Raw genomic sequence first — 25,656 nt, 5'->3', positions numbered from 1 at the left:
ATGGATTTTTGTGTGATTTCTAAAGCTCATGAGATGCTCAAGAAATCACTATAATATATATCAAAAAATAAAATTTGGGAAAAAAATTATGAAATTATGTTTCATATTGAAATGAGCTTGTGCCATCTGAATATTTCCCTTTGTGTGGGACCATACAATTTAAAATGAACGCATCCGATACTATTTTCAGATAGTAAGTTGAAAACTCATCTGAAATAAAAGAAAGTTTAAATAGATACAAGGATGCAAATACAACAAAATAAATTACGACGGCAAACATATTTATTTAGCACAATTTAAAGCTTCTTCTGGCCTCCCCATCACCGTTTGAAGGATTTGGCACAACTAGCCCTAGAGTTGCTCGTAGTAATATTGGACAGCGTATCATGTTGCTGTGTTTCATTGATCGCTCTAAGGTTCAAGCCGTCGAGGCTCTGCGTACGACTTTAGTCGTAAAGAGTTCCTGAACCTGTAGGTAGAAGTCGTCTGGTTCCAGTTGGATGCAATGTCCAGTTCAAGATTGTTTACAGGACCGCTGGCCAGCATCAGTGTGCCCGATTCGGCATGAGAGAGGTAGACTCTTTCACAATTGTTCCAAGCTCTTTCACGTATGTTCCAAGTTTGATTATAGCGAACATTTTTTTCCGATGTTTTGATTTACATAACATTTGGGAAGTTGCCTTAGCAACGCATGGATAAGTACCAGTTACTTGGCGCAGTACTTGCATCAAGGTGATATCATAATGCGGTTGTCCAATTTTCTACTCTAGTACTTCGTGAGCACTAAAAAAGTGTGCTCTAGTATGGGACATGAACGTCTTAATTAGTCTTTGGTCTTACCCAAGTAGCATTCTAAAGAATTGAGCAAATAAGTTGAACATTCTTAAGTTTAAAGCATGGAATCGAGTCTAAAATAGTTTTATTTTATAGTTTGTTCATTTTTTCTCTATTTTCTCATGATTGTATCATGTTGCATTATTGAGTGAAATGGGCGTTTTGCATCATATTCTCCTGTAAAAACGTAAACATTCAAAATTCGCGCACATACTATTGCAAAATAAATCAGTATTGGGGTGATTTGACACTGGGGGATAAATTTATCACCCAAAAAAGCACGAACAGGCGAACCTGTCAAAATCCATAGTGAAAAAATTGGGTGTCGTTCCCCTGTTTTTTACCGACCAGAACAATGAATTATTGGCAGTGGCTGATTTTCTACTCGCCGCTGCCACATCCAGGCGCTATAGTATATGCGCAAAATAGCCAGCATGAGTTAACCGCCAGAAATTTGTATGGTGAAAGGCATCTAACGCGGGTTTTCTCGAAAATAGAAACTTTTCATGAAAAACTATTTGGTACCGGTTATGTAGGAAGGTGTCTGCTACTACGCCTACCAAATATTTTTTTGATGAAGGTGCTTAATTTTGAGAAATCGAACCTTAGATGCCTTTCGCCATACTGATTTCAGAAAGTTAACTCCTAGTGTGCCGCTGTAAACACGCTCAAAGTAGGCGATTCATTGACGCACATAGACTATAGTTAATGTATTTGTGATTGTATTGTATTTTAATCCTTGACAATGTTTTTAATGTAGTGATGTGATATTGTATTTATATATATATATATATATATTTTTTTTTTAAACCATCATTGGGGCTGTATCAAGTCTGTTGATGTAATAAATAAATAAATAAATAAATAAAGCACTCCCGATCTAACTAATCAGCTGCAACGTTTGCTCTTAGAATCACTTAGAACAACTTCTTGAAGTTTTGATGAATTATCCTTATTCGAATGTAGGGAAAGGTTGACAATTTTACACATGATACCACCCCGGATGATCATGTGAGAACCAACCATACTGTCATGCTTTGCATCATCCAGAAGCAGGTCAATGAATTCCAAGAGTCCCTCTATCTTGTGCTGATTGACCAAGGAAAAGCCTTCAATCGTCTGAATTATGAAAACTGTGGAGCGTCCCTAGATGTTAACAATTTCAACGGTAACCGGGCAAACAGTGCAGAAGGTCGAAAACCAAAACCAGTCAACACCAGGTGGCTGCGGGCCAAGATCTACATAGAACATGGAGATTTAATCGGTTCAGGCAATGCCTCAAACCTCGAAAACTCAACTCTAACGTGAAATCTGTGATATAATACGCCAGTGAGACTTGGTGCGTATTAGCAGATTTCACATAGATTTGTATTCATCAACCAACTGCCAACTGGATCCCGAATGCTGAGTCCCATCGACGATGCCATCGAAATCTGATTTCAACAGCAACTCCACAGTGTGAATGAACGTTGTCCGGCCACACACCACGTAAGAGTGGAAACGAAATCTACAAGCAAGCGCTGGACAGGAATCCGGCAGAACATCGAAGCAGGGGCAGACCTAGGATCTCCTGGCCACGAAACCCTCAGAGAAATGAACAAAATTGACAGGAATCAGCCTTGGGCCCAAGTCAGGGAGGCGAGTGTGTGAGAATTGGATCCCACTTAATGTACATGTACATGGGTGCTGAGAAGGAAACCAATCCCAGTGCCGTATAACCTATGTATTGTGTAACGTTGATTAACTATTTCTACAAAGTTATATTATAGATTTATTTCAGAACTTGCTTGAAAGAATGTTTTATTTTTCATAAAACTATGGCAACTTAGGAGACAAGGTTGTTTTCAGTGTATCGTATCTTTGCTTTGGAGTAAGGTAAACGAAAATCTGCAACCAGACACCTGAGAAGACATCTCAGATCGTGTGGGGGTTGGGAAGCACCCAGGCAGCTTTTGCCGAGCTTAAGGCGAAATCACCTCCTTACGACTATACATAAACACCCGCAGCTCATCCGCGCATGTTTCTTGCATGGGTGAGTTTAACGTCCAATGCATCCTCTCTAAGGGTTTATCCGAGGTCGTATCTATGACGCTAATAAGAAGCGTAGCATTCCAATAATTTTAGGAACGTGGGCATGATGATATCACGTGCTGCACCGGTTCTACTTCTGACTTTACCTATGTATTGCGTATAGCACGGGAGGTCTGCAATGAATTATTGGCAGTGGCTGATTTTCTACCCGCCGCAGCCACATCCAGGCGCTATAGTATATGCACAAAATAGCCAGCAAGAGTTAACCGCCAGAAATTTGTATGGCGAAAGACATCTAACGCTGGTTTTCTCAAAATTAGGAACTTTTCATGAAAAACTATTTGGTATCGGTTATGAGGGATGGTATCCGCTACTACGCCTACCAAATATTTTTTCGATTAAAGTGCTCAATTTTAAGAAATCGAACCTTAGATGCCTTTCGCCATACTGATTTCAGAAAGTTAACTCCTAGTGTGCCGCTGTAAGCACGCTCAAAGCAGTCGATTCATTCCAAACCTATGCAAGAACTTAATAAAACAGCCATATTCAGACAACACATCTGAAATTTTAAAAGTACATCTGACCATTGCCCCTATCGATTCAACCAGTTTGAGTTTCATGGTGTTATTGATTCAAAAGTTAAGAGTTCATCAGCAAAAACAACACTTACCCAAAAAGAAAAATTTGCAGAAACAAGTTCCAGTATTTTTTAAATTATACAAACTTAAAATAAATTTAATATTTGTATCGGGCTTTTATAAAGAAAGATTAAAACGTCGATTTGACGAATCTGTTAGCACACCCAGGCAAACCAACAACATGGGATCATTCATTAGGTGGCATAATGAAGTGTATTGATATTTTCGAATAGGTTTTTGCCATAACTTATAAGGTTTTTTCTTTACGTGTAGCCTATTCAGATTTGGACAAATAACAAGACAAATAAGACAAATAACTTGTCATAAGACGAGTTTGTACAATCCCATTACTCCTTCCGCCGACAATCGCTGGATATTGTAAAGGATCGTTCGCTGTGATCTTTCGTTCGATACAGTTGACAACCGTGATCGAATTTTACTGACAACGAGGTAGTGGTCAGAGTCAATGTTCGGACCTCTGAATGTGGCGCCCATCCAGAAATGGCGCCCATCCACCAGAACATGGTCTATCTGGTTGCAAGTTTCACCAATGAATCGCCTACTTTGAGCGTGCTTACAGCGGCACACTAGGAGTTAACTTTCTGAAATCAGTATGGCGAAAGGCATCTAAGGTTCGATTTCTCAAAATTAAGCACCTTCATCGAAAAAATATTTGGTAGGTGTAGTAGCAGACACCTTCCTACATAACCGGTACCAAATAGTTTTTCATGAAAAGTTTCTATTTTCGAGAAAACCCGCGTTAGATGTCTTTCACCATACAAATTTCTGGCGGTTAACTCATGCTGGCTATTTTGCGCATATACTATAGCGCCTGGATGTGGCAGCGGCGAGTAGAAAATCAGCCACTGCCAATAATTCATTGGTTGTCTCCAGGTGTGCTTTCGGATGTTCTTTCGTGCAAAGTAGGTGCTACTGATGGCCATCCCTCTGGCAGCAGCGAAATTTACTAGCCGTAGGAGTGAAGGCTCTTCCTACTGACTATGGGACGGAAAAAGTCCTCTCTACCGACCTTACCGTTAGCGTCTTCGATAACAATGAATCGACTGCTTTGAGCGTGCTTACAGCGGCACACTAGGAGTTAACTTTCTGAAATCAGTATGGCGAAAGGCATCTAAGGTTCGATTTCTCCAAATTAAGCACTTTAATCGAAAAAATATTTGGTAGGCGTAGTAGCGGACACCATCCCTCATAACCGGTACCAAATAGTTTTTCATAAAAAGTTCCTAATTTTGAGAAAACCAGCGTTAGATGTCTTTCGCCATACAAATTTCTGGCGGTTAACTCTTGCTGGCTATTTTGTGCATATACTATAGCGCCTGGATGTGGCTGCGGCGGGTAGAAAATCAGCCATTGCCAATAATTCATTTTCACGTCATGCTTTGGGCACTATTCAGTCGTCGGCTTTATCGTTTGTCGGTGCGTAAACGTTGATTAGGCTGTAATTCAGGGCTGTCCAACGTACGGCCCGCGGGCCGGATGCGGCCCTCGGCTCCATTTTTTGTGGCCCGCGGCGTGTAAGAAAAATTAACTCAGATTCTGCCCGTCAGCTTTTCTAGCTGGCTCGGGAAACTATTTTTTATTATTCATTATTAAATACGTAAGTTTTAAATCAAATCTCGAAACGAAAAATTATATTATATCTAATTTAAAATGATTGCATAGAGCGAACTCAAGACACAAAATATTGATATAGAACATCGCTTTTTGAATAAAGGAAGATCCATTAATTATGAAACATCTGAAATTTTTGTATGAATCGTCACACTTAGGCCACCCCTTTCTAAGCGTTACGTAATTTGTGGACGCTCCCTAAAGATTGGCACGAGTAGTTTACGTTTACGTTGAAAAAAAAGGAAGGCCGGTTTGCTTAACTTGCTCAGAAAGTTTTGCTTTATTCAACGAATAAAATCTGAATCCAAGCATTCTATGAAATATGATATTTGGCTCAGGTAGAGAACAAAAGTTTGTAGAGCTTCAAAGGTAGAGTGCTCAGTCAATTTAAATCTCCATTAATTGATTCAAAAAATGATACAGTGAATACGAAGTCTGAAAATGCAGTACGGGCCAATTTTGCTGTTGGTAATATTTTGGCAAAACGGGTGAAACCTTTTCAGGACGAAGAGCTTGTTAAGGAAAGCGTTTCGATTGTTATTTAGGTACATCGTGTGTCCTAAGGAAATAGCCTTCTTCAGTAGCACTAGTTTGCGCGGAACACGTTGAAGAGTACAAGTTCTCACAAACAAACGATGAAAACACTAAAGTGAAAAACGTGGCAAAGGTGGCTGTCTTCATAGGAGGAATTGATGGTCATCTTCGAATGACAGAGAAATTGGCAGCTTTGATCCCTATACTGCCGTGCCAAGCATAGTTGTCCCATGTCGTGTTTTTACGATGCCATTCCCTCTATGCTGGCGGTGTTGCATTTTTTCAAATAAGTTATTTCTCTATCAGACTTCATGGCTAGGCTTGCCAGCAATCCTTTCTAGATCTTAAATCTGTTGAGGAATTCTTTTGTTGGCCACCAGGGAGCAAGAAGGCCATCAACTAAAAACGACATGGGACAACTATGCTTGGGACGGTTGTATACAGGGAGCAACTAACTGGCAAAGGTAAAGGCTGGCTGGTAAAGTAACGAAATTCCCATTTTACAACACCGTTTACCGATGTGAATAATTTACCTGAAATGTTTCAAATGGATCCCTAATGCAACGACGAAAAAAAAAATAAACACGAACGGTTTGAAAGCATTAAAATCGTGTTTCGCTTTTAGTGAATAAAAAAATACTGATAATTTTGAAAATATTCAAAAAGTTATGTACCGAATATGTTCTGGCCCGCCAGCAAGTGTGAATTCTAAAAATTATCCCGTGGCTTGAAAAGGTTGGGCAGGCCTGCCATAATTGAACAATTTTTCCCGTATCCTCAACACACAGATTCGTTAATTCGCTAATAGGTTTCCACCGCATCACTCGCATCATCTGCTTGCCCATCACTACGTAACCAACTCCATGTTCTGCTTTTCTGCCACCGCTGTGACAGATGTTATATTTGAATGCAGTCGTGGGGTCCACGGCTCGGAATTCACGTTCTCCGGATCTAGGCCATCGGACTTCTTGAACAGCGGCTACATTCAGTCCAACCTTCTGCAGTTCACGAGCCAGCTCACTCGTCCAGGTTCATTTAGGGTCTTGACATTTCAGATACCAAGTTTCCAATCATAGTCCTTTCCTTATTTCGTTACCGGGTCGGTTGCCAAAAATAACGTTCTCTTTTTCTTCTATCTCCATTTTTCGTGGTATTTGAGAGGCTTCAGTAAGCTACCTTACCGGGGGCGCGTTAGCTATATCGCCCTGGTGGGGTTGCCACCTTCGGTAAAGCTGACGCGATACAGCATTTCGTTGATCAGCCGCTGGGTACCATGCAGACGCTGTTTGAGCCGCACCTCCTGGTGAACAGACGCTCGGCGTACCTTCTCACTCTAGCTGATGTCAGAAGGACAACAGTGCCCAGGCTGCACTACCAGCTAAGTACACAACGCTTAGCTGGCGGTCTTTTGTCATCGGACGACCCGTGGAAGCGTGAGATAGGAACTTGTGGGAACCAGAGTTCTGTTGGGCGCTCCTTCCTTGATGTCAACCCACCATTTTGCAGCCCTCCATATTCACCCTATCATAATGAAATGAGTGGAAGACAAATGAGTTGTTTCTGATTTCTGAGAAAGATTCTTGTGTAGCAGTGAAACTGCACTGTTAATTATGAAAAAGCAATATCTAATTGATTTTAAAGCATCAAAGAAGCTGGATATGAACAACAACAGAGAGGCACCACAATATCAATCGAAGCAATCGTGGTACTTCACCAGTAGTCAAAGACATGTGGTAAACATCACGGACTGGAGTGACAGTTTTCCAGCAGACTTTCGTTTGCCTAGCAGCATGATAATCTCCACAATTCCCATCACGCTCCGAGAAGGATGCTCATCAGAATTCGAGAGGAATTCCCATCAGAATCCAAGAAGAATTCTCATTGGAATCTCTAAAGAATTCCATTCAAAATCGTCGAAGTATTTCATCCGGAATCCAGAAGAATTCACACTGGATTCCTTTCCGTATCGTTGAGGTATACCTTTGGGAATCTGTGATAATTCATGGAGGATTTGCTTCAGAATCTCTCGGTAATTTGCTTCGGAATTCCTCCGGAGTCCTTCGAAGATTTGTTTCGGAATCGTTTGGAGATTTGCTTCGAAATTCTTGGACTAGTTGTTTCAGAATACTTCGACAATTTGCTTCAGAATCCCTTGAATATTTAATTCGGAATCCCTCGACGATCGGAATCGCTCTGACGATTTGCTTCGAAATCCCTCGACGAATTAGGGGAAAAGACGGCTTTGGCAGTTTTTGTTCTATTATTGGCAGGGGGGTTTTTGTCGACCAAATTTTATGAAATTTGGCCACAATATTCTTTGATATGCAAAGCATGTTTAGGCCAAATTTGAGCATAATCAGTCATAAAAAAAACCCCTGACAATAATAGCAAAGATTTTAAAGTACAAGATAGTCCACTCTTCAATTTTCCATACATGTCACTGGCGAACAACTTTTTAGTGAGGGCAGCGCCAACTTATGGCGAAAAGTCGGACTATTTCAGCAAAAAAGATCAAGTCATCCCTGACATTTTAATGTTATCGAAATGTCACTGATTAAAGCACGCTACGGTGTTCTTAGCGGATGATTTTTTTTCAATTTTCTATTTTCACTCTTATCTTGTCCGAATAAATATGAAACACAGGTATGAGCTGATTAATATTACGTCTATACTAGTTCTTGCTACACGAATTTAGCTAAATAGTATCATCGATCCTTTCGATAATCCTTTGTTTCCTCTATACATCTATTTGTCAATAGTCATCATAGTGTTTGGATTGATATTTTCGGTTTAAATAATGATGGTCTCATTTCGTATTTATCTCTGAAGCACTAATTCGAAAGAGTGATCAGTGAACGCTGCCTTATTTATCGCTGAAGCACTAACTACCTGAGACGAGACCTGCAAAGACGCTGCTTCTTTTCTCTTGTTTTGACACTTGTTCTTCTTTTCATCACAGTTGACCATCGAGTTTCAACTGTTTACTTGACTGTTTCACCTAAGCCCCAGGTGGACCCTTCTGAGCACAATAAAAGTGTATCCAATTCACGAAATAGTTAATTCATTTTCATAAGGATTTTTATACCGGGAACAAAACACAGGTTTATTACTGATTATTAACAAGCTACCCGGAAGGTTTGGAATACTCGTTAAAGTAAAAAAGTCTTGGTAAAACAAAAATGATGTGGAATATTTTATTTGGGATACCAATACTTTCACGATACTACTACGATTTAATCAAAATAACGCGTTGCTTTGATGAAATAGTTCGACCGCCATCCGTTGGAGCGCTGAGGCTGCGTTCGCCTATTTTTGGCAAGAGTGGACTATATTGTTAATATATTATATTTGATAATAGAACAAAACCTGCCAAAGCCGTCATTCCCCCTACTTTGGAATTATTTGACGATTCGCTGCGAAATACCGTGCACTTCGGACGCTTAAGCACTTTCTGATATATAATCATCCTGTTTACTCACATTTTTAATCGCACTATTTAAATCACCATTGCAATCATCAAGAAAAGTATTCATCTTTGGACTACGTATTTAATATGTGCAAGATATTGCGAAGAATGTTTGCAATTTAAGAAAATGTCCGGATTTGATATTTCGGACACACAGATTCAAACTTCGGACACATGATTACACAGTACAGGAAAGAATATTTGAAAACAATTCTCATTGCACAGCTTAAACTGTCTTTTAATTATTCCGTTGCATTGTCTTAACATGTCTTATTAGAATGTAACTATGTATACTAAAACAAGCTAATTTTATTAGTCCTTCCTACCCAGCTTGACGAAACAATTTGATGAAATATTTCAGAAAATTTCCCATACGAATTGAAGCGTCCGAAGTTTGAGTGTGTCCGAAATTTGATTCTCCACGGTACAACGACGGTTTGCTTCGGACTGCTTCGACGATTTACTTCTTCGACGAATTGCTTCAAATCCTTCGATATTTTGCTTTGGAATCCCTCAACGATTTGTTCCAACATTCCTGGAGGATTCCCTTCGGAATCACTGGAGGATTCTTCATATTCTTCATAAATAAAATATATGAAGGGGCTATAGCCCCCCCTAGGCATCGGAGCTAGTGACGCAAATGTCCAGATTCAAACTAGAATAGTGGTCGAAATTTGGAATGAAACTGAATCACTACTGATTTCATTCTAAGAACGATTTGAATCACTGCTGATTTTATTCTAAGACAAAAAAAAATACAAATTTTCTACAGATCCCTAATATGAAATCGAATAATTTTCCAAAGACACGCACCATTTTTCCAGCGAATCAAACGTCGCCCTTCGCCGCATCCGTTCGCTTGTATGCGTGTCGCAATCTATGTAGCTCCATACCTACTTCATGGAGGAAAATTCTCGAGAGGGAAATTCTTGCTCATTTTCCACACTCCATTCCATCCATACACACAAATGTGTTCACAGTGCCCCGTGCACTCTTCGGAATCGCGACAGAGCCTGGCGCGACCGACGACGGCAGACAGAGCGAATTAAAGTGGCACCTCTCGAAGGAGACGGTTCGATTTTTCCTTGGTTTCGGTGCGGTTGGTTTTGTTGGTGAGTTCCGCAAAAAAAAAAGAAGAGAAATTGTGGAATTGGACCGCCGTAGAGCCACTTCCGGAAAGACACGGGCCGGGTTCTTTGTGACGAATGACGAGTGGTGGTGCATAGTAGAGCAGATACTGACCGGAAAATTGATGCAATCAAGTAAGTTCCCTCGAGAGCTGCCAATCCTTGCATCGAATACAATATAGCAAAAGTGTTATTGTGAATTTTACGAGCCGACTGCGTTCGTCCAATCGATATTCCGTTCCGTTGTGGTGTAATTGGGACCGTGGGAAAACACAAAAAACCTGTCTCGAACTTGTGCAGTGCCGAGTGTTGTTGGTTTGATTTTCGGTGTATTGCCGGATCGGAAAATGGTGGATGAAAAGTGATTCCGTGCTGGGGGAAAATTCTTGTTGAAGGGTGGAGGTGAGAAAAAAAAGTGACTTCCCGTTTAGTGCAAACATGGCGAACCCGGGCAGACAGACAAAAGCTTAAGGATAGTGATACCGCCATACATCCAACTAGGATTTCTATTTGAGGAAGCGGAAACATTAAAAGGTAAGGTTGGGTGGATGATTTTCAAAAGACTAGTTGATTTGATAAGAAAATGGTACTTTTAACGATTCTACTCCTAATTGGTTGGAAAAGGTTTCCTTTATTTAGTAATTGCAATTTTAGAACTCCAAAATCGATGTGCATTTTTTCTCTTATCACGCACGATGGCGCCTTCCTTTTGATACATCCCGTAGTGTAGCGGCTTTATGTGGCTGGGTTTGCATTGTGTTACTGTTAAGGATATTCATGTTGCAAATATTTTCAGAATCCCGGGCAAGATCTGCGAATGAATAAATTGTAGCTATACCTCAATGAAAATGCTAAGAAAACGCAATTGTAAGATAATAATTTTCTGATTCCAGTTCGTAATGAAGAACGTGGTAATACAGCAGTGTTGCGAAGGAATTTCATGCTAAACTTATTTAATTTGAGAAAAAGGCCTCAGAAGCATAATGGATGGGAAGTTCTATGGCTTTTGATGTAATCAAGTGTGAGGTGGGGTAAAAGATTGACCTTAGTAACAATTGGTAACACATATAGGGTATAAAAAAATGTCCTATTGAATTTACATTTGGCAAACATAAATTTTGGTATAGCTACGGACGTCCCGACATTTCGAAATATCGATATTTGATTTGATACGATAATCGAATTAGAATATCGCTTCCACCGATTTCAATAATTTTCTAATTTGAAGTTACTAATGAGGATGTGCAAAAAAAAACATTTCTGCCAAATTCATTGATAATTTCAATTCGATGTATGTGTGTCTTCAGTTCCTGGAATTTAACTTTAAAAGCAGCTCGCGCTCAAAGCTTGAGGTATTAGTTGGTGTAAAATTTAATGATAGATGATTCCAATTGATTTTACCTTACCAACTGTATTCATACGAAAAATGTTTTTATCATGATCTAAATTGATAAAACTGATACTTACACCATAATTTATTAGCCTATTACAAAGATAGGAGACTCTACTGTATCTCGTGAATCAAACGCAAATATCTAGCACAACTTGTAGTTGTAGTATAGGTAGTCAAGTAAAGAAATAAAGTTTGAATGACTTGAATGACTTAAAGAAATCACAGTTAAAAAAATGTGGATTAATTAAAGATTTAAACAGATGATTTGTTATTGGAAATTGATATGTTCTTGATCATCCATGAAATTCCTGGAGTTAAGGCCTTTGTGTCGACCCGCCAATCTGAAAATCAGTCAGCTTTTTCGAACAAAAGGTCAAAAGACAAAAGATCGAAAAGACAAAACGTCGAAAGATAGGGCACAGACAAACAGACGTAACAGCTTGAACAATTTCCGCAAAAATCCATCGCTCAACTTCTCTAACACCATCTTGCGAGCATGTTACACGAAACCATGTTTCGTATGACATTGTCACCAGAAGGCGCTGGAGCGAAATGTCAAACTCGAAGGATTACGACGCTAGCGCCTCTAGTTGTGAAAAGCGCAATCAACCAAATTTAAATTGATCGTTAAATTCATGGTCGATGGTAATTTCTCAAGTGTTACGTCTGTTTGTCTGTGGATAGGGCGTCCCGTAGTGTAGTTGGCTACACGTTCGCCTTATAAGCGGACGGTCATGGGTTCGACTCTTTGTCAGTTGCCGAAAGGTGCAATCCAAACGGTGGCGTTTTGGGGTGCGCGTCTTACCGGCACGGCTGCCCGACAACGACTGACAAATTGTTCTTCTCGGAGGCATTCTTTCAACGTACCCGGATAAATGGCAACCGAAACAATGCAACGAGCAATTGGATTCATGTACCCGGCAATGATAACAATTATGGGAATACCCCGTTAGGCATAAGTACGCTAGGCATAATGGACGTTAGGCATAAAATGACCCAAAGAACAGCCTTTTATATAAAGAAGGAAGACTTATGCCAAACGTCCATTATGCCTAGCGTCCGTCATGCCTAACGTTCATTATGCCTAACTTAGAGGTGCGTGCCGATCCGAAATTCGGCGGCGGCGGCGTTTGTCAGAATTTTGGTCGGCGGCAGCGGCGTGAACCGGCGTGGCGATTTTTTTTATTACGTTTTTTAAAGATTTTCTCTTGCTTTTTTTCGGGATATTTTCAAGACATTAATGGAAGAATTCTCGCTTAACTTTTCAAAAGGTCCTAAGTAACATTTTTTCATGAATTAATTTGAATACAGCAATCAATAGCTTTCATGTTGTTCTATTGATTGCGCTATTCAAATTAATTCATGAAAAAAATGTTACTTAGGTCCTTTTGAAAAGTTAGGCGAGAATTGCTCAGTATAGAATCATTAGAACGGCTAGTTTGGCATATCATAGCATAGAGAGGAAGAGTTTTCAAGGAAAATTGTCTGGTATTCTACGGAATTTCATTTGGAACTTCATTAGAATTTCCGAGGAAGATTGTATAAAATGTAGATTTCAATGGAAAATTGCTCAGATTTTCTAAGGAATTTCTTTGGATTTCTACGAGAAATTCTTGGTAAAGGGGACTATAATTCGATTACATTGGTTCGATAACTGCAATTCGATTACACTTCTATTGCATTTGACGTCGACTGACAACCGATTGACGTCCAGAATGCGTTGCATGTATCGAACGGTATTCGCTAACTGAAACGTTACCATGTTGCAGATATCTAACGACAAGTAAATACGGCACTTTTTCATTAAAAACCAAAGATTTTCCGCTGAAACTTTGAAGAAGTCCCCCGCGGATATTCCGAAGAATTTTCTGTTTTAACGTTGGCTCTAGTTTAGTAGTCTTAATTAATCTAGATTGAGAAAGTCAAGGTAGAAGCATCCCTTCTACTAGTCACAAGCTCCTACAATTATGAAGGATTTTCTGTGAAATTTCGAAAAATGTTTTCCTGTAGAAATTTGGAACAACTTCCCGTGAAAATTCTGAAGAGAATGGCAAATTCGGCCAATTGAGCTATTCGGCCAACCGATTTTTTCAGCCAAATGGACTATTCGACCAAATGAAAAAGCCAAATAACTTTAAGCTAGATAGTCCTTTACCAAATGGTCTGAAGAGTTTTCAAAAATGCCAACAAGAAGTTGTACGAAAAATCAATGGTATCTTCACTAAAAAAAATCTCTGGAGTATCAACGTTATGTTGTAAAGATCAAATAGAAATTCTACGAAAACTCCACTGAATCTCCGGGATTTCCACTGAAAATTCTGAGGTCTTCTTCAAAATTGCGTGGAAAATTATAGTTCATCGGCGTAACAAATTTTAAGCGGCGTCGGCGTACCAAAAACTGACGGCGGCGGCGGCGCACAGTGCTGTGCCCCATGGACAAAAATGGAAAAATCGACTCTCGTATTTAGTCGAATCAAGTAAACCATGATAGGGTTAAAGACTCAATAGTGGAGGAACTAAGCACGTTCCACCACTACTTCTTGCTTTCCATCAAGTCTATACTTCATTGCACTTACCTCAAGAGTGTATAAGAAAGATAGTTAAACATATTTCATCCGAATAGTGTTGAAATTGTAGCAGAATCCATTATTGCCACCTAAAATGGTACCTCCAATTATTGGTGCAGTGTTCCAATAGTTGCGTTATTTTTTATTTTGTGTTCCTATAGTTGCGATTCCCATTGTTTTCTTAAGGGACTCGCAACTATGGGAACACTACCGCAACTATTGGTGCAAAGCCGAGAAAAAGATAAGGTATTTTAGTGATACTTTACCGATTTTGAGGGAAATCCAAACCGGTTTCCTTTTATTTCGTCTACTGACATGTCAACAAATTGATGGTCTACATGGGTTACTGCGTTCAATTCGTAGATTTTGTAAAAACAGCACTACCGCAACTATAGGAACACCCACGACTATCGGATCATTCACCCTATTAACATATGTTTCAATTATGCTGTATGCGCATTAGTATCTTTGTGAGGTCACTGGGACGATCAAAACAACTCGTGTTTGTAAACATTTCTATCGCTGAAAGTGGATGATTTATCACCTGTTAGTGAAAAGCATCTTTTTCATTGCCTCAGTTTTCGAACGGTACCTTTCACGGTGAAAATCGATATGGAAAGCGTAAAATCAAGTAAGTAAGATCCATTTAAATGTGTTTCAGTGGGACATATTTCGATCATTGTGATAAGTGAAGCTTCCAAGTGTTGGGCATGACGTTATATAGGAAGAAATAATCTACAACTTTAAACAGCTTTTTAAAAAAAGTACATCAAAACACATCTCTGAAAATCGCACCAGATCTCACTTATAGTATTCTTAAGAGAATGGAAGTGATTCCAGCTGCTCTTATTTGCTCTATTAATAGCTGTTAACGATTTTTTAGACGATACTTTTGCGCTCAATAACATTGATATAGACAAACAATAGCTTTCTGTTGACCCGTCCTAACGAAAAGCTCGTGTGTTGAAGTTTCTGTCTGATTTATATAATCCAGAAGATTTCTCCGAGGAACTTGAGAAAGAACTAAAGCAGTTTTGCAAAATCTTTTGTTTGAGAATTGATCAAAAATGGTTAAAAAGCTTTCGATCATCCGAGAAATTCGAGAAGGAACGAAAATCACTCTCTGATTGTCTTCATTGGTAAATCTTCCTCGCAATTCGAAAATAAATATTGAAGGAATTCCCGAGTCTTCATTCGACATCGCGAAGAGTAGACCTCAAAACCGTTTCATGAATGTTCGAATTAGACCAAGAAACTATGTGTTGAAGACCTTTTCAATAAAAATGAACCTGAGGAGCTAGCATTTGCGGCCAATATATCAAGTAGCTCAAGCACAAATCATGAAAAGGTTATGACAGCGACACAAGTACTGGCGTTGTACATTGACTTGAGTTTATCCGACAGAAAGTACAATCTGCTGCAAAGTACTTTAAACGAGGTGCATGCAAATCTGCTTCCTAGCATTTACGCGTTGAAAAAGGAAAAGGAAAAAAATCATTTCTAATCAGGCTTTCGCGTCTGAAACGTCGTACCTCGCTAAGCATTATGCAGAAATTTTCGATAGAGAGCTCAAGGACGGTGAAACAAAACAAACTTGGAAATAGGGTTTTTATGGACGCATAGGACATAGCACCTACAAACGAAAATTTTCGGAGGATGAGAGCTCAGATGAGAGTCTGCTTGTTGCTCTACTGCCCATGATTTCATAGTTGACGTATCAACCATTCGAAATATCAGCAAATTTCCTTCATTCTGATGATGATCCCAGTCACCACAAGTACGCTGGCTTCTACCCCTCTGTTACTAACTTCATAATAAGATGATATGATTGTACAATGTACATATCACAAAGAGCCATGGCTTCGTAAAGAGATATACACGCCTGAGCCTACCAAATAAACAAACTTGGAAAAAAAAAATAACAAGTTCCAATGATTTCTGATACCGTCGTTAAAAAACAATTCCTCAAATCATTACTAAGGATATTATGATTCTATAGTATAAAACATGAGAGCTGGCGTTTACGTCACTTATGAGATGATCAATTGGAAATTGGTCAATTGTTGTAATAAAAACTGTTATCATACCACATTATCATATTACAAATTTTTAGTAAAAAGATCCTTTGAGGCATATCGTAAAATCTGGCGTTTACGGCATTTATGCAATTCTCTGTTCAACATAGGTCAATTACGCAAATAGTAGTTTTTATCATAAGTGACCATTTTCCCAAAATGATCTCGATTATACGAAGCGTATTATATGTTAAGAAATTTGGCGTTTACGCCACTAATGCAATTATCAATTTAACATAGGTCAATAATGCAAATAGTAGAAAAACTAGTTTACAATCATTTTCCCAAAGATACCATTGAGTTAAAACGTGTAGAATGTAAGTTATGATTTTTGTCCCGTAGTTCCATAGGTTCGAAGCACTGTGCGGCGTGGCGGCGCACACCTCTATGCCTAACGTCCTTATGCCTAACGTCGCGGACCCAAGTTACTCATCACATCAGTCAAAGTTGAAGAATGAGCAATATCCAAAGAAGGAGTAATTACTATGAAACTATATTCTGAATATCTAGATAGTTCTGTTAGAGATAAAAAATGTTGATTTAAGAAATGAATAAAACTTCTTTTGTGCGAGATGGGTTCTCTTCGTTTCAGCTTCTTGTCTATTTCAACCTTTTGTATTTTCGTTTTTGCCTTTCTCGTACAACAAAGTTGTACCAGAAGGCTATAATTTCACTCCAAAAGCCAAATTTTGATAAAAGGCTCGGAGACCCATAGTGTTATATACCAATCGACTCAGCTCGAAAAACTGAGCACATGTCTGACTGTGTGTGTGTGTGTGTGTGTGTGTGTAGCCCCGGGAATTTTTTATTGTTAAACACGTTTCATTTAGAAGGACTTGACCGATTCGAGTGCAACTAGTTTCATTCGACGGAGAAACTTTCCTAGTTGGACACTATTGTTTTTGTTTGCTAATATCTCATGCGGTTTGAATAATATTTCTATTTTTCTTTTTTCAAATACGCTGTGTACATGCACATTTTAAATCATTAATCAATTTAGCCGTGACGCAATCCATTACTCTCATAGTTGAGTTATTTTTAAGCAGCGTGATATAATCGCATCAAAGCTATTAACCGCCTAAATGTAGGCAATTTACGTTGCATTTACCATACTAATTCGAATTCAACACATTGAATCGAGAAAGGCATAATCACCACTGGTGGATAAATTTGGGTTTTTTTTTTGATCTTTTGTCCCGTTCTACGATTTGTCCTTTCGACCTTTTGTCTCTTTCGACATTTTGTTCTTTTCGACCATTTGTCCCTTCGATTTTTTTGTCTTTCGACCTTTTGTCCTTAATCAAATCTATGACAAAAGGTCGAAGGGACGAAAGGTCGGAAAGACAAAACGTCGAAAGGGACAGAAGGTCGAAAGGAAAAAAGGCAAAAACACACTCCTTAGCATGAATTTTATGACTAATGATTGAAATTCTGGTCCAGTATAGCAAAAATTATGATTGAAAGAAAAATGTTTTTTTTAAAAAACGTTGATTTTTTAGATCACCCTATCTTGGAGTGGCAAATGCTGGTTAATGCGTACCTAAAGGAATAAAATATACCCCATTTCGCAGTCCTTAGCCTCTTATTTTGTACTCTTATCCTACCTTCTCGTGGCGCTGGCAGAGATACGCGCAATCTTATGGAAGACCGGGTAATCAACCCCGGTGGGAACAATAATCGTATGCTGACAGGGAAGAGGAATTTGCTTCTTTCCGGAGGTGCAAATCTGATCGAGCGTCTGTTCCCCATGTTCGGGGCGGCTGATCATCGTCCGAGTGCTAACTAAACTTTTTACAAACTGTTGCTTCATCGTGTCAGAGAATGTAGCCCATTTCAACACGACCCTAATAAGGTAGCCTACCGAAGATTCTACAGTTACCAAGAAAGGCAAAAGTAGAGCTAACGGATAGATTCAACGGCAACAGACACGGCAACGAATAAAGGACAACGATTGGAACTTCGGATCTTGGAACGTGAGAACTTGGAATGAACCCACACGTCTTGCTCCTGGCTCAAAACTGGAGAACGTGAATTCCGGGCGATGGATCCCACAGCGAACATTTCATTCAAGTACCACATCTACTATAGCGGCGGTGACAGAACAGAACGAGGAGTTGGCTTCATGGTGATCGAGAAGCAGATGAAGCGTGTTATCCGGTGGAAGCCGATAAGCGACCGCATTGTTGAGAGTGAAGGGCAAATTCTTTAACTATAACCTCATCAGCATCTATGCCCCAACGAACGATGAGCCTGTGCCTGATGACGTGAAAGATGAGTGAAGATGAGATAAGGCCTACGGAGAGTGCCCAACACACGATGTAAAGATTGTCATCGGGGATGCAAATGCGCAGATCGGAAGTGTAAGTTTCTTTCGCACTGTCATTGGCACGGAAAGCCTTCATTCCACTACCAACGATAATGGTCTGCGACTTGTGACCTTTGCTGCTGCTAGAGGGATGGCAATCAGCAGTACCTACTTCGCACGTAAGAATATCCGCAAACACACTTGGCAACATCCGAGTGGAGACACTTGCTTACAGATAGACCACGTGCTGATCGACGGACGACATTTCTCGGATGTTATAGATGTTCTTCAGAGGTCCGAACATTGATGCGAACGATGCGTTTCAATATCTAACGCTTGGCAGTTGAAGGAGTTGCTGAACAATACCACCAGAAGCTGAGCGAGTGGATAGGAGATGCTACCGGATCTGGCGACGTCAACAGATTGTGGGAAAATAACCACGAAATTGTGACTAAGTGCAGGAAGTGTTCGACACTGGATAGCGACGCCAACGAAATGGTTGGTTTGATGAGGAGTCCAGCGAGTGACGGACGAGAAAAATGTTGCTTGGAGTCGAATGCTAGTGACTTGAACCCGTTCCAACAGAGAGCGGTACAGTGTAGCAAGGGCAGAAGAGAAACAAATTCACCGCAGGAAAAAAGGCAACACGAAGAGAGTGTGATAGCTGAAGTGCAGGAGAACATGGATAGAAAATATATGCGGAGGTTTTACTGTCAATGGCGCGCCGGCATAAGACTACGCCGCCATGTGCAATAACCGAGAGGGGAATTTGCTGACATACAAGACTATGTGACAGCCAGGTGGAAGGAACACTTCGAAGATTTGTTGAGCGGTGAAAATGAAGGTGTATTAAGGTCAGCAAAGCTAAATCAACAAAAATGACAGTTGTGTGCCGCCTCTGAATCGAGTGGTGTGCCCCCGAAAACGCGAGCACTTTGGGGATTTCGTCAGGAGTGACCTTAAGGAGCAGGATGGACATGTCCATTTAGCTCACCATTCGGCTTCCGCCAAACGAAGTGACGACCATCTGAGCCAAAAATGTTGAATTTCGACTCTTATTGGGAAGATGTTGTATTCGTCGATGAGTCGAAATTCAATGATGAACAAAACATGAAAAATTTTAAGGCAACGGTTAAGCATGGTGGAGGTGGGGTGATGGTATGGGGGTGTATGTCTGCCAAAGGTTTTGGAAATTTGGTTTTCATCGATGGTATCATGGATCAAAATGTTTACCTTGACATTTTGAAGCAGAATTTGAAACAAAGTGCCTGCAAAATGGGATTAGATCAAGGGTACAAGTTTTACCAAGACAATGACCCAAAGCACAAAGCACTTAAAGTACGCACGTGGCAACTTTACAATTGCTCAAAAGTTATTGAACTCCACCCAAAATCTCCAGTTATCAATCCCATTGAAAATCTATGGGAATACTTTGATAAACAAGTGAGAGAACACAATATTTCGAACAAAAATGTTCTAAAGAGTTGCTTGATATAAGAATGGACACAAATTCCTCCCGAATACACCAAAAAAACTCGTTGCCAGCATCCCAAAACGGCTGAAAGCTGTTATAATGAGCAAGGGTTACCATACCAAGTATTAAATCTTAATATTGCTTTCCATTTTCAAAATTACGCAAACATTACTAATACTGTACGAATTTGAATTTGAACGAATATTGACACATGTTTAAAAGTTAAATCATTTTCAGTGAACTAAAAACATTTTTTGCAAAAATAAACTACATGCATTCACACTCACATTTCATGCTATAATTATACGTAAATAAAGTTTCATAAAATCTACATGTGTGCTTCATATCGAAAAGGAAATGATTTATTAGGTGGTGTACGAATTCGGACTTGAATCACTGTATCTCAGATACTCTACGGATACGTTTGAATAAAAATCCTATTTTTAAACAGTATAATCCGCTGCCAATATATGATCCTAGAATATATGTACACCCAATTCTTTTTTTACACGGGGGGCGCGTTCCGTGTAAAAAAAGTTTTAAGTTCAAAATTTGAAAAACCGTGTAAAAAAAGTTTTATGATTTCTCGACGGATCATGCAAAATGGAGCAACTTTGCACAAATTTTCTATGGGATTTTTTTTACACGGTCGTGTAAAAAACCGTTTAAAAACAGAATCGGGTGTATCCAATATTTTCTATTTCCTAATTTCACCGTGTTCATGACGTTCTAGGTTGTCGTAAGGTCTTGATCGCCCATGGCCGATATTTTTCCCTGATAGGGGAGTTAATTTCAAAAAATTCCGCTGACTGTCTTCAGTAGTTCTTTTTTTATACATCATTTTTTTTTGCTGGAGTCCAGATGAGCCTGATCCCGTGAGCTTGAATGAGTATACCGCAGGGAGTTGATTTGAGACGAATTTTCTCCTTCGTACTTTGAACATCCTCCTCTACTTAAAGCCAAACGAGTGAATTCAGCGGCAATGCAAACAACGATTGTAGACTTAAAGTCCATCCAACTGGGACCTATGATTCGGCTTCTTGAGTCCATGGTGGCCCGGATATACTTTTGCACCGGTTGACCTCCAAACAGTTTGCCGTATAGATACGTAATCCTACGTTACTGTTGAGTACAATCGGATTGGGCTGCACCTTTGAGTGTTGTTACAAATTATCATTCCTTACAAACAAATTGTGAAAGCGCAATTAGTAGAAAAAAAAGCTCGGTGCCCTTCCTAGGCTGAACTGATCGCTGGAAAAAATCATGTTAGGGGTTTAAATAAGTACTAACTCTTCATCAACCGTTAACAAGGGTAGTGACAGGAACACACGGACATTTTTGTTACTGAAAAAAATCTTTATCTAGAAATGGTTTTGAAGATAGAGCTAAATCCCGGGATTGTAGCTTTATCGGTGATATTACATATGGAAGCATTAAGACAAAATACATGGACAACAAACGGTATTACTTTTCTGTTTTTTCAGCAGAGGATTGATTTCCTATTGATAGGGGACGCGGCGCACCTTAAATGGGATTACTTTCTATGAGGGTCTAAACAGTGGGACCTTGTCATGATGCTCTTGAGAAAGCAAAACAAGAACTGTATCGAAACCGATACTGTACTGCTTCTCAATCCGAACAGGAAAAAAAACGGGGAGTGTTTAGCTAAAAACTTTTTCATTATTATGAAATTGTTTTCAAATTTTCCATTTAAATTACAGTCCATTTATACCAGCTACTCTTCTGAGCGCTCAACGAGCTTGGATATTAATAGGTTAACATCGACCAATATGTTTATGAACATTTTGTAAACACAACCGTCAATCTGATGTCCAAAGTCACTTTAATCCTGGTTTACCCTGCAGCGAAGTCTGCGACGATGAGACAAATCTATTCCTCATTCCACATTTTCCTGCCACCTAACACTACTACCGTTCGAATTTCCCAACCAGATGGGTAGAAGATGATCGCTAGAAACTGTTTATGTTTTTGCATCACTTCGTGCGTGATTCTTGTCGTGACGAAATGCTTCGCGGAGTCATGGAAGCGTCACGTAGATTTGATAGGCGCTACGACTCGTTGGCAGTACTCCGAACGCCACTACTTCGAAAGTCGTGAATGCTGAAGTGAATGCTGTTACAGATGCTAAATCACTAACGTTAAACGGAAGTTAAGAATTAAGAAAATGTTTGGAGCAACGATAGATATGGATAAAATAATAAATAAGAAAAAAGTGTGATCTATAAAAAACTCAATAGAAATGAAAAATATCCATATTTAAAAAAAGGATTGTAAGCAGTTTTGTTCCTTTTCTCGAGGCGCGCACCATAGTGATTAGCGAAATTCAACAAGCTGCAAAGCGTTAATGCCCCAGTTGGGGATGTAATGCAAATAAAGGAGAAGCTTTAGCTTATGTACGAAAGTGAGGACATATCATAAATTTGGGTAAAACCATTCGAAGATGATGGCGGTTCGGTGTTCCATCGAGGTAATGTCGTTCGGGGTTGTCCATCCATGTAAATGTGGATCGGAAGATTCAAAACATTTTCTTGTCGTTGCTTCGAAATTTTCCCGTCACTAAAGCAATAACGCCGTGTCGACTGACTTCTGCTGTATGTGCCAGCCCGCTCTCAGTTCGATCTACCCTAGTTGGCTAAATTTAGAATTTTCAGCAAATATTTGCGCGTTGCTTTTCTTGCGTCTTGAGTGCGAGAGAAGCTGACTTGCAGGCATCGGCAATCAGCATCCAATAACACCGATTGCTCCGGAGCTGGGGACCCATGTAACACAAGCGGGGTTTTCGGGGCCGTTCTGGGGGCAACGACGACGGGGGATAAACAGAACAGACATGGGATGTGAACGAGAAAATCAGCGAAGCGAGTGCACACATCATACAAAATTACTTCTCAGCAGAGAATTGTGGGTTTCGAGGAAATCGTATATCTGTGTAGCTGACTGTAATGTTGTGTCTTAAATTTCGACACCCGAAACGGTTTTGGCATGATATGTGCGAGCTGACGATTGGCGACCGCGGGCATGGGAGGGAATCAACGTATATACATGTTTGGTTGGCTTCATGAAATCGAAAAGCAATGCGTAAAACGTTTTATGACAGACTGTGATGACGCCACAGGGATTTTCGGATAATTTAAAATTATTTTCGCAAGTACTTGTTTTGCTTTGCTATAAGAATGAAGTTTCATTTCGTAAAAGCAATGCATTTTGGCAGGGTATAGCGTACATTGAATGACTCGTCAATCGTCATAGATAAGCAGATGTAAACCTCAAAATTTGTAATTTGTTGATTTTTGTATACGCCACAGGGATTTTCTGATTATTTAAAATTATTTTCGCAAGTACTTGTTTTGCTTTGCTGTAAGAAAAAGTTTAATTTCGTAAAAGCAATGCATTTTGGCAAGGTATAGCGTACATTGAATGACTCGTTAATCGTCGTCGATCGTCATAGATGAGCTGATGTAAACCTCAAATGAAGTTTATTGTCATCCGATACATTTTTCCTCTCTCGTACAACAAAATTGTACCGAAAGGCTATCATTTCACTTCCAAAACGATTTTTTATAGAAGCTTTGGAGATCCATCCCGATTAGAAGAGCTTAACAAAAACTTAACACAAATTTAACATATTGTGATATTTATAACTTATTTTTATACAATTTTGCTCTTAGTATCCATAATCTTTCAAATGTTGTAATAGGATTTTATCATAATAAGATTCAAAAAATACCTAACACTTAATTGCCCAACAGTAGGAAATTAAAATAGATGTAGCAAAGTCTCCAGCCATATACAGGGGTTAGACAAAAAGGTTGAGATAGGTAAAATTATGTCAAAATTCAAATCATCATAACTTTGCGTACAATAATCCAATTTTGATAAAATCAGAACCATCAGATCCGGACGTTTTTCTGGTATACTGTTCCCCTGCAAAACCTGAGATTGGTCCTTGGCCACCGGAGATGTTCCGGGTTTTCCGAAGGTATGTTCAAGATACATTTTTTCAACTGCTTGTCATTTTATGTGACGTTTACTTTCATCATGTTTTATGCATTCTCCAAAAACTAGATTTAATATGCCGACCAATGGTGGCTGTAGATCGAGAATCCGTCGAAACTACGCAGAGATATGGCCATTTCCGTAAAACGGTTCCGGGAACATGATGAAATGATAACAGATCGGAATAATGCAAATATGAGTATCTATCTTCATGGCTTTTGGCTTTGCGAGACGATGATTACAGCAACATTTCCAGAATGACAGTGTCCACTGCCATCCTTATAGCATGTTCCAAGGGCCTTCCAGGAGGGGCCGGTTCTGCCACCGTCTGGAACTAAGCAAATATGGGTGTCAAAATTCGTGTTTTCCCAAGACGATGAATATAGGATCTTTATTAAAGATACATTATGATGACCTTAAGACTCTCTGGCCAATTTGTGACAGGTTCCGGGTGTTCTGCGAAAGTGACATTTGTCCAGGGTGTATGGCCAATCCCGTACCGTTTTTACGAAAATGGCAATATCTTTGCGTATACCTAACGGATTTTCGATCTGCAGCCAGCATTGGTTAGCATATTAGTTCTAGTTTCCAGGGAGAGTATAAAACATGATGGCAGTAAACGTCAGATAAAACGACAAGCAGAAGAAAAAATGCATTTTTAACATAGATTTGGAAAACCCGGAACATCTCCGGTGGCCAAGGACCAGTCTGAGGTTTTGCATGGGGACAGTATACTAGAAGAGTTTCCGCGTCCGAAGGTCCCGGTTTCATCGGAATCGGATCATTCTACGCAAAGTTATGCTGATTTGAACTTCGACAAAATTTTGCCTATCTCAACCTTTTTGTCTAACCCTGTATATCACAACGCTGATATAATTTGAAAAGGTTGCCTAATTTGTAATGTTGTTAGTTTCATGTTCTTGAAAAATATTCTTGTTCAGACAAAAACAAATATTTCTGATTGTTGATCACAATCTGGAGACCTATCACGACCTGTAAAAAATTCCAACTGCACAGTAAACAATATATTTTGTATCTGATTCTGTTATAAATTTCTAACAACATATGTTATTTTTGATGATAAAATTGTAACAAAGTTTGATAGTTTTTTGTTTCAAGTAGTGTAATTTTCGATAAATTTAGATAATTTACCAACATCCTGCACCATGTTTCTAACAAATTTTGTTATAAGGATTTAGTACAACATAATAACATATGTTGATATAATTTTGATATGACCTTCTAGTCGGGTAGAGTTATGTACCGATCGAATTAGCTCGACGAACTGTCCGTGTGTATGTGTGTGTGTGTATGTACAAAAGCTTAGAAATCATTAGCCAACCAACACAACAATTGTTGATATAATTTAAGGTACCCCGGGGCAAGTGAAAATACGGGGTAAGTGGGTACTATGACTGCAAATGAATCGATTAACGTTTTTAATGGTAACAGTGTTATAGGAAGATGAAGCAGAACAATAAACGAATTCACCCGACACAAAAATATTTGGAATCAAAACCATTTGAGATGCCATACTAATCATATTGCTAAACTACCGGGAAAATC

The 25,656-nt window shown here is 39.4% G+C and overlaps 2 protein-coding genes across 2 annotated transcripts in view; both read left to right on the top strand.

Moving 5' to 3' along the window:
• The window catches only part of LOC134225014 (uncharacterized), a 111,499-nt gene that overhangs the window by 36,372 nt on the left and 49,471 nt on the right, over positions 1 to 25,656 (top strand). The gene's annotated exons all lie outside the window — the stretch shown is intronic.
• The window catches only part of LOC134221546 (uncharacterized), a 187,399-nt gene continuing 172,115 nt past the window's right edge, over positions 10,373 to 25,656 (top strand). The window contains exon 1 of the mRNA XM_062700740.1: positions 10,373 to 10,397. Within this exon, the coding sequence (XP_062556724.1) occupies positions 10,388 to 10,397 (10 nt within the window). The 5' untranslated portion in view covers positions 10,373 to 10,387. The remainder of the gene's footprint in view (positions 10,398 to 25,656) is intronic.

This window comes from Armigeres subalbatus, chromosome 3, assembly GCF_024139115.2.
Source record: "Armigeres subalbatus isolate Guangzhou_Male chromosome 3, GZ_Asu_2, whole genome shotgun sequence".
NCBI lineage: Eukaryota > Metazoa > Arthropoda > Insecta > Diptera > Culicidae > Armigeres > Armigeres subalbatus.
The sequence above is the reverse complement of the archived record's forward strand: the minus strand, read 5'-3'. Positions and strand labels throughout refer to the sequence as shown.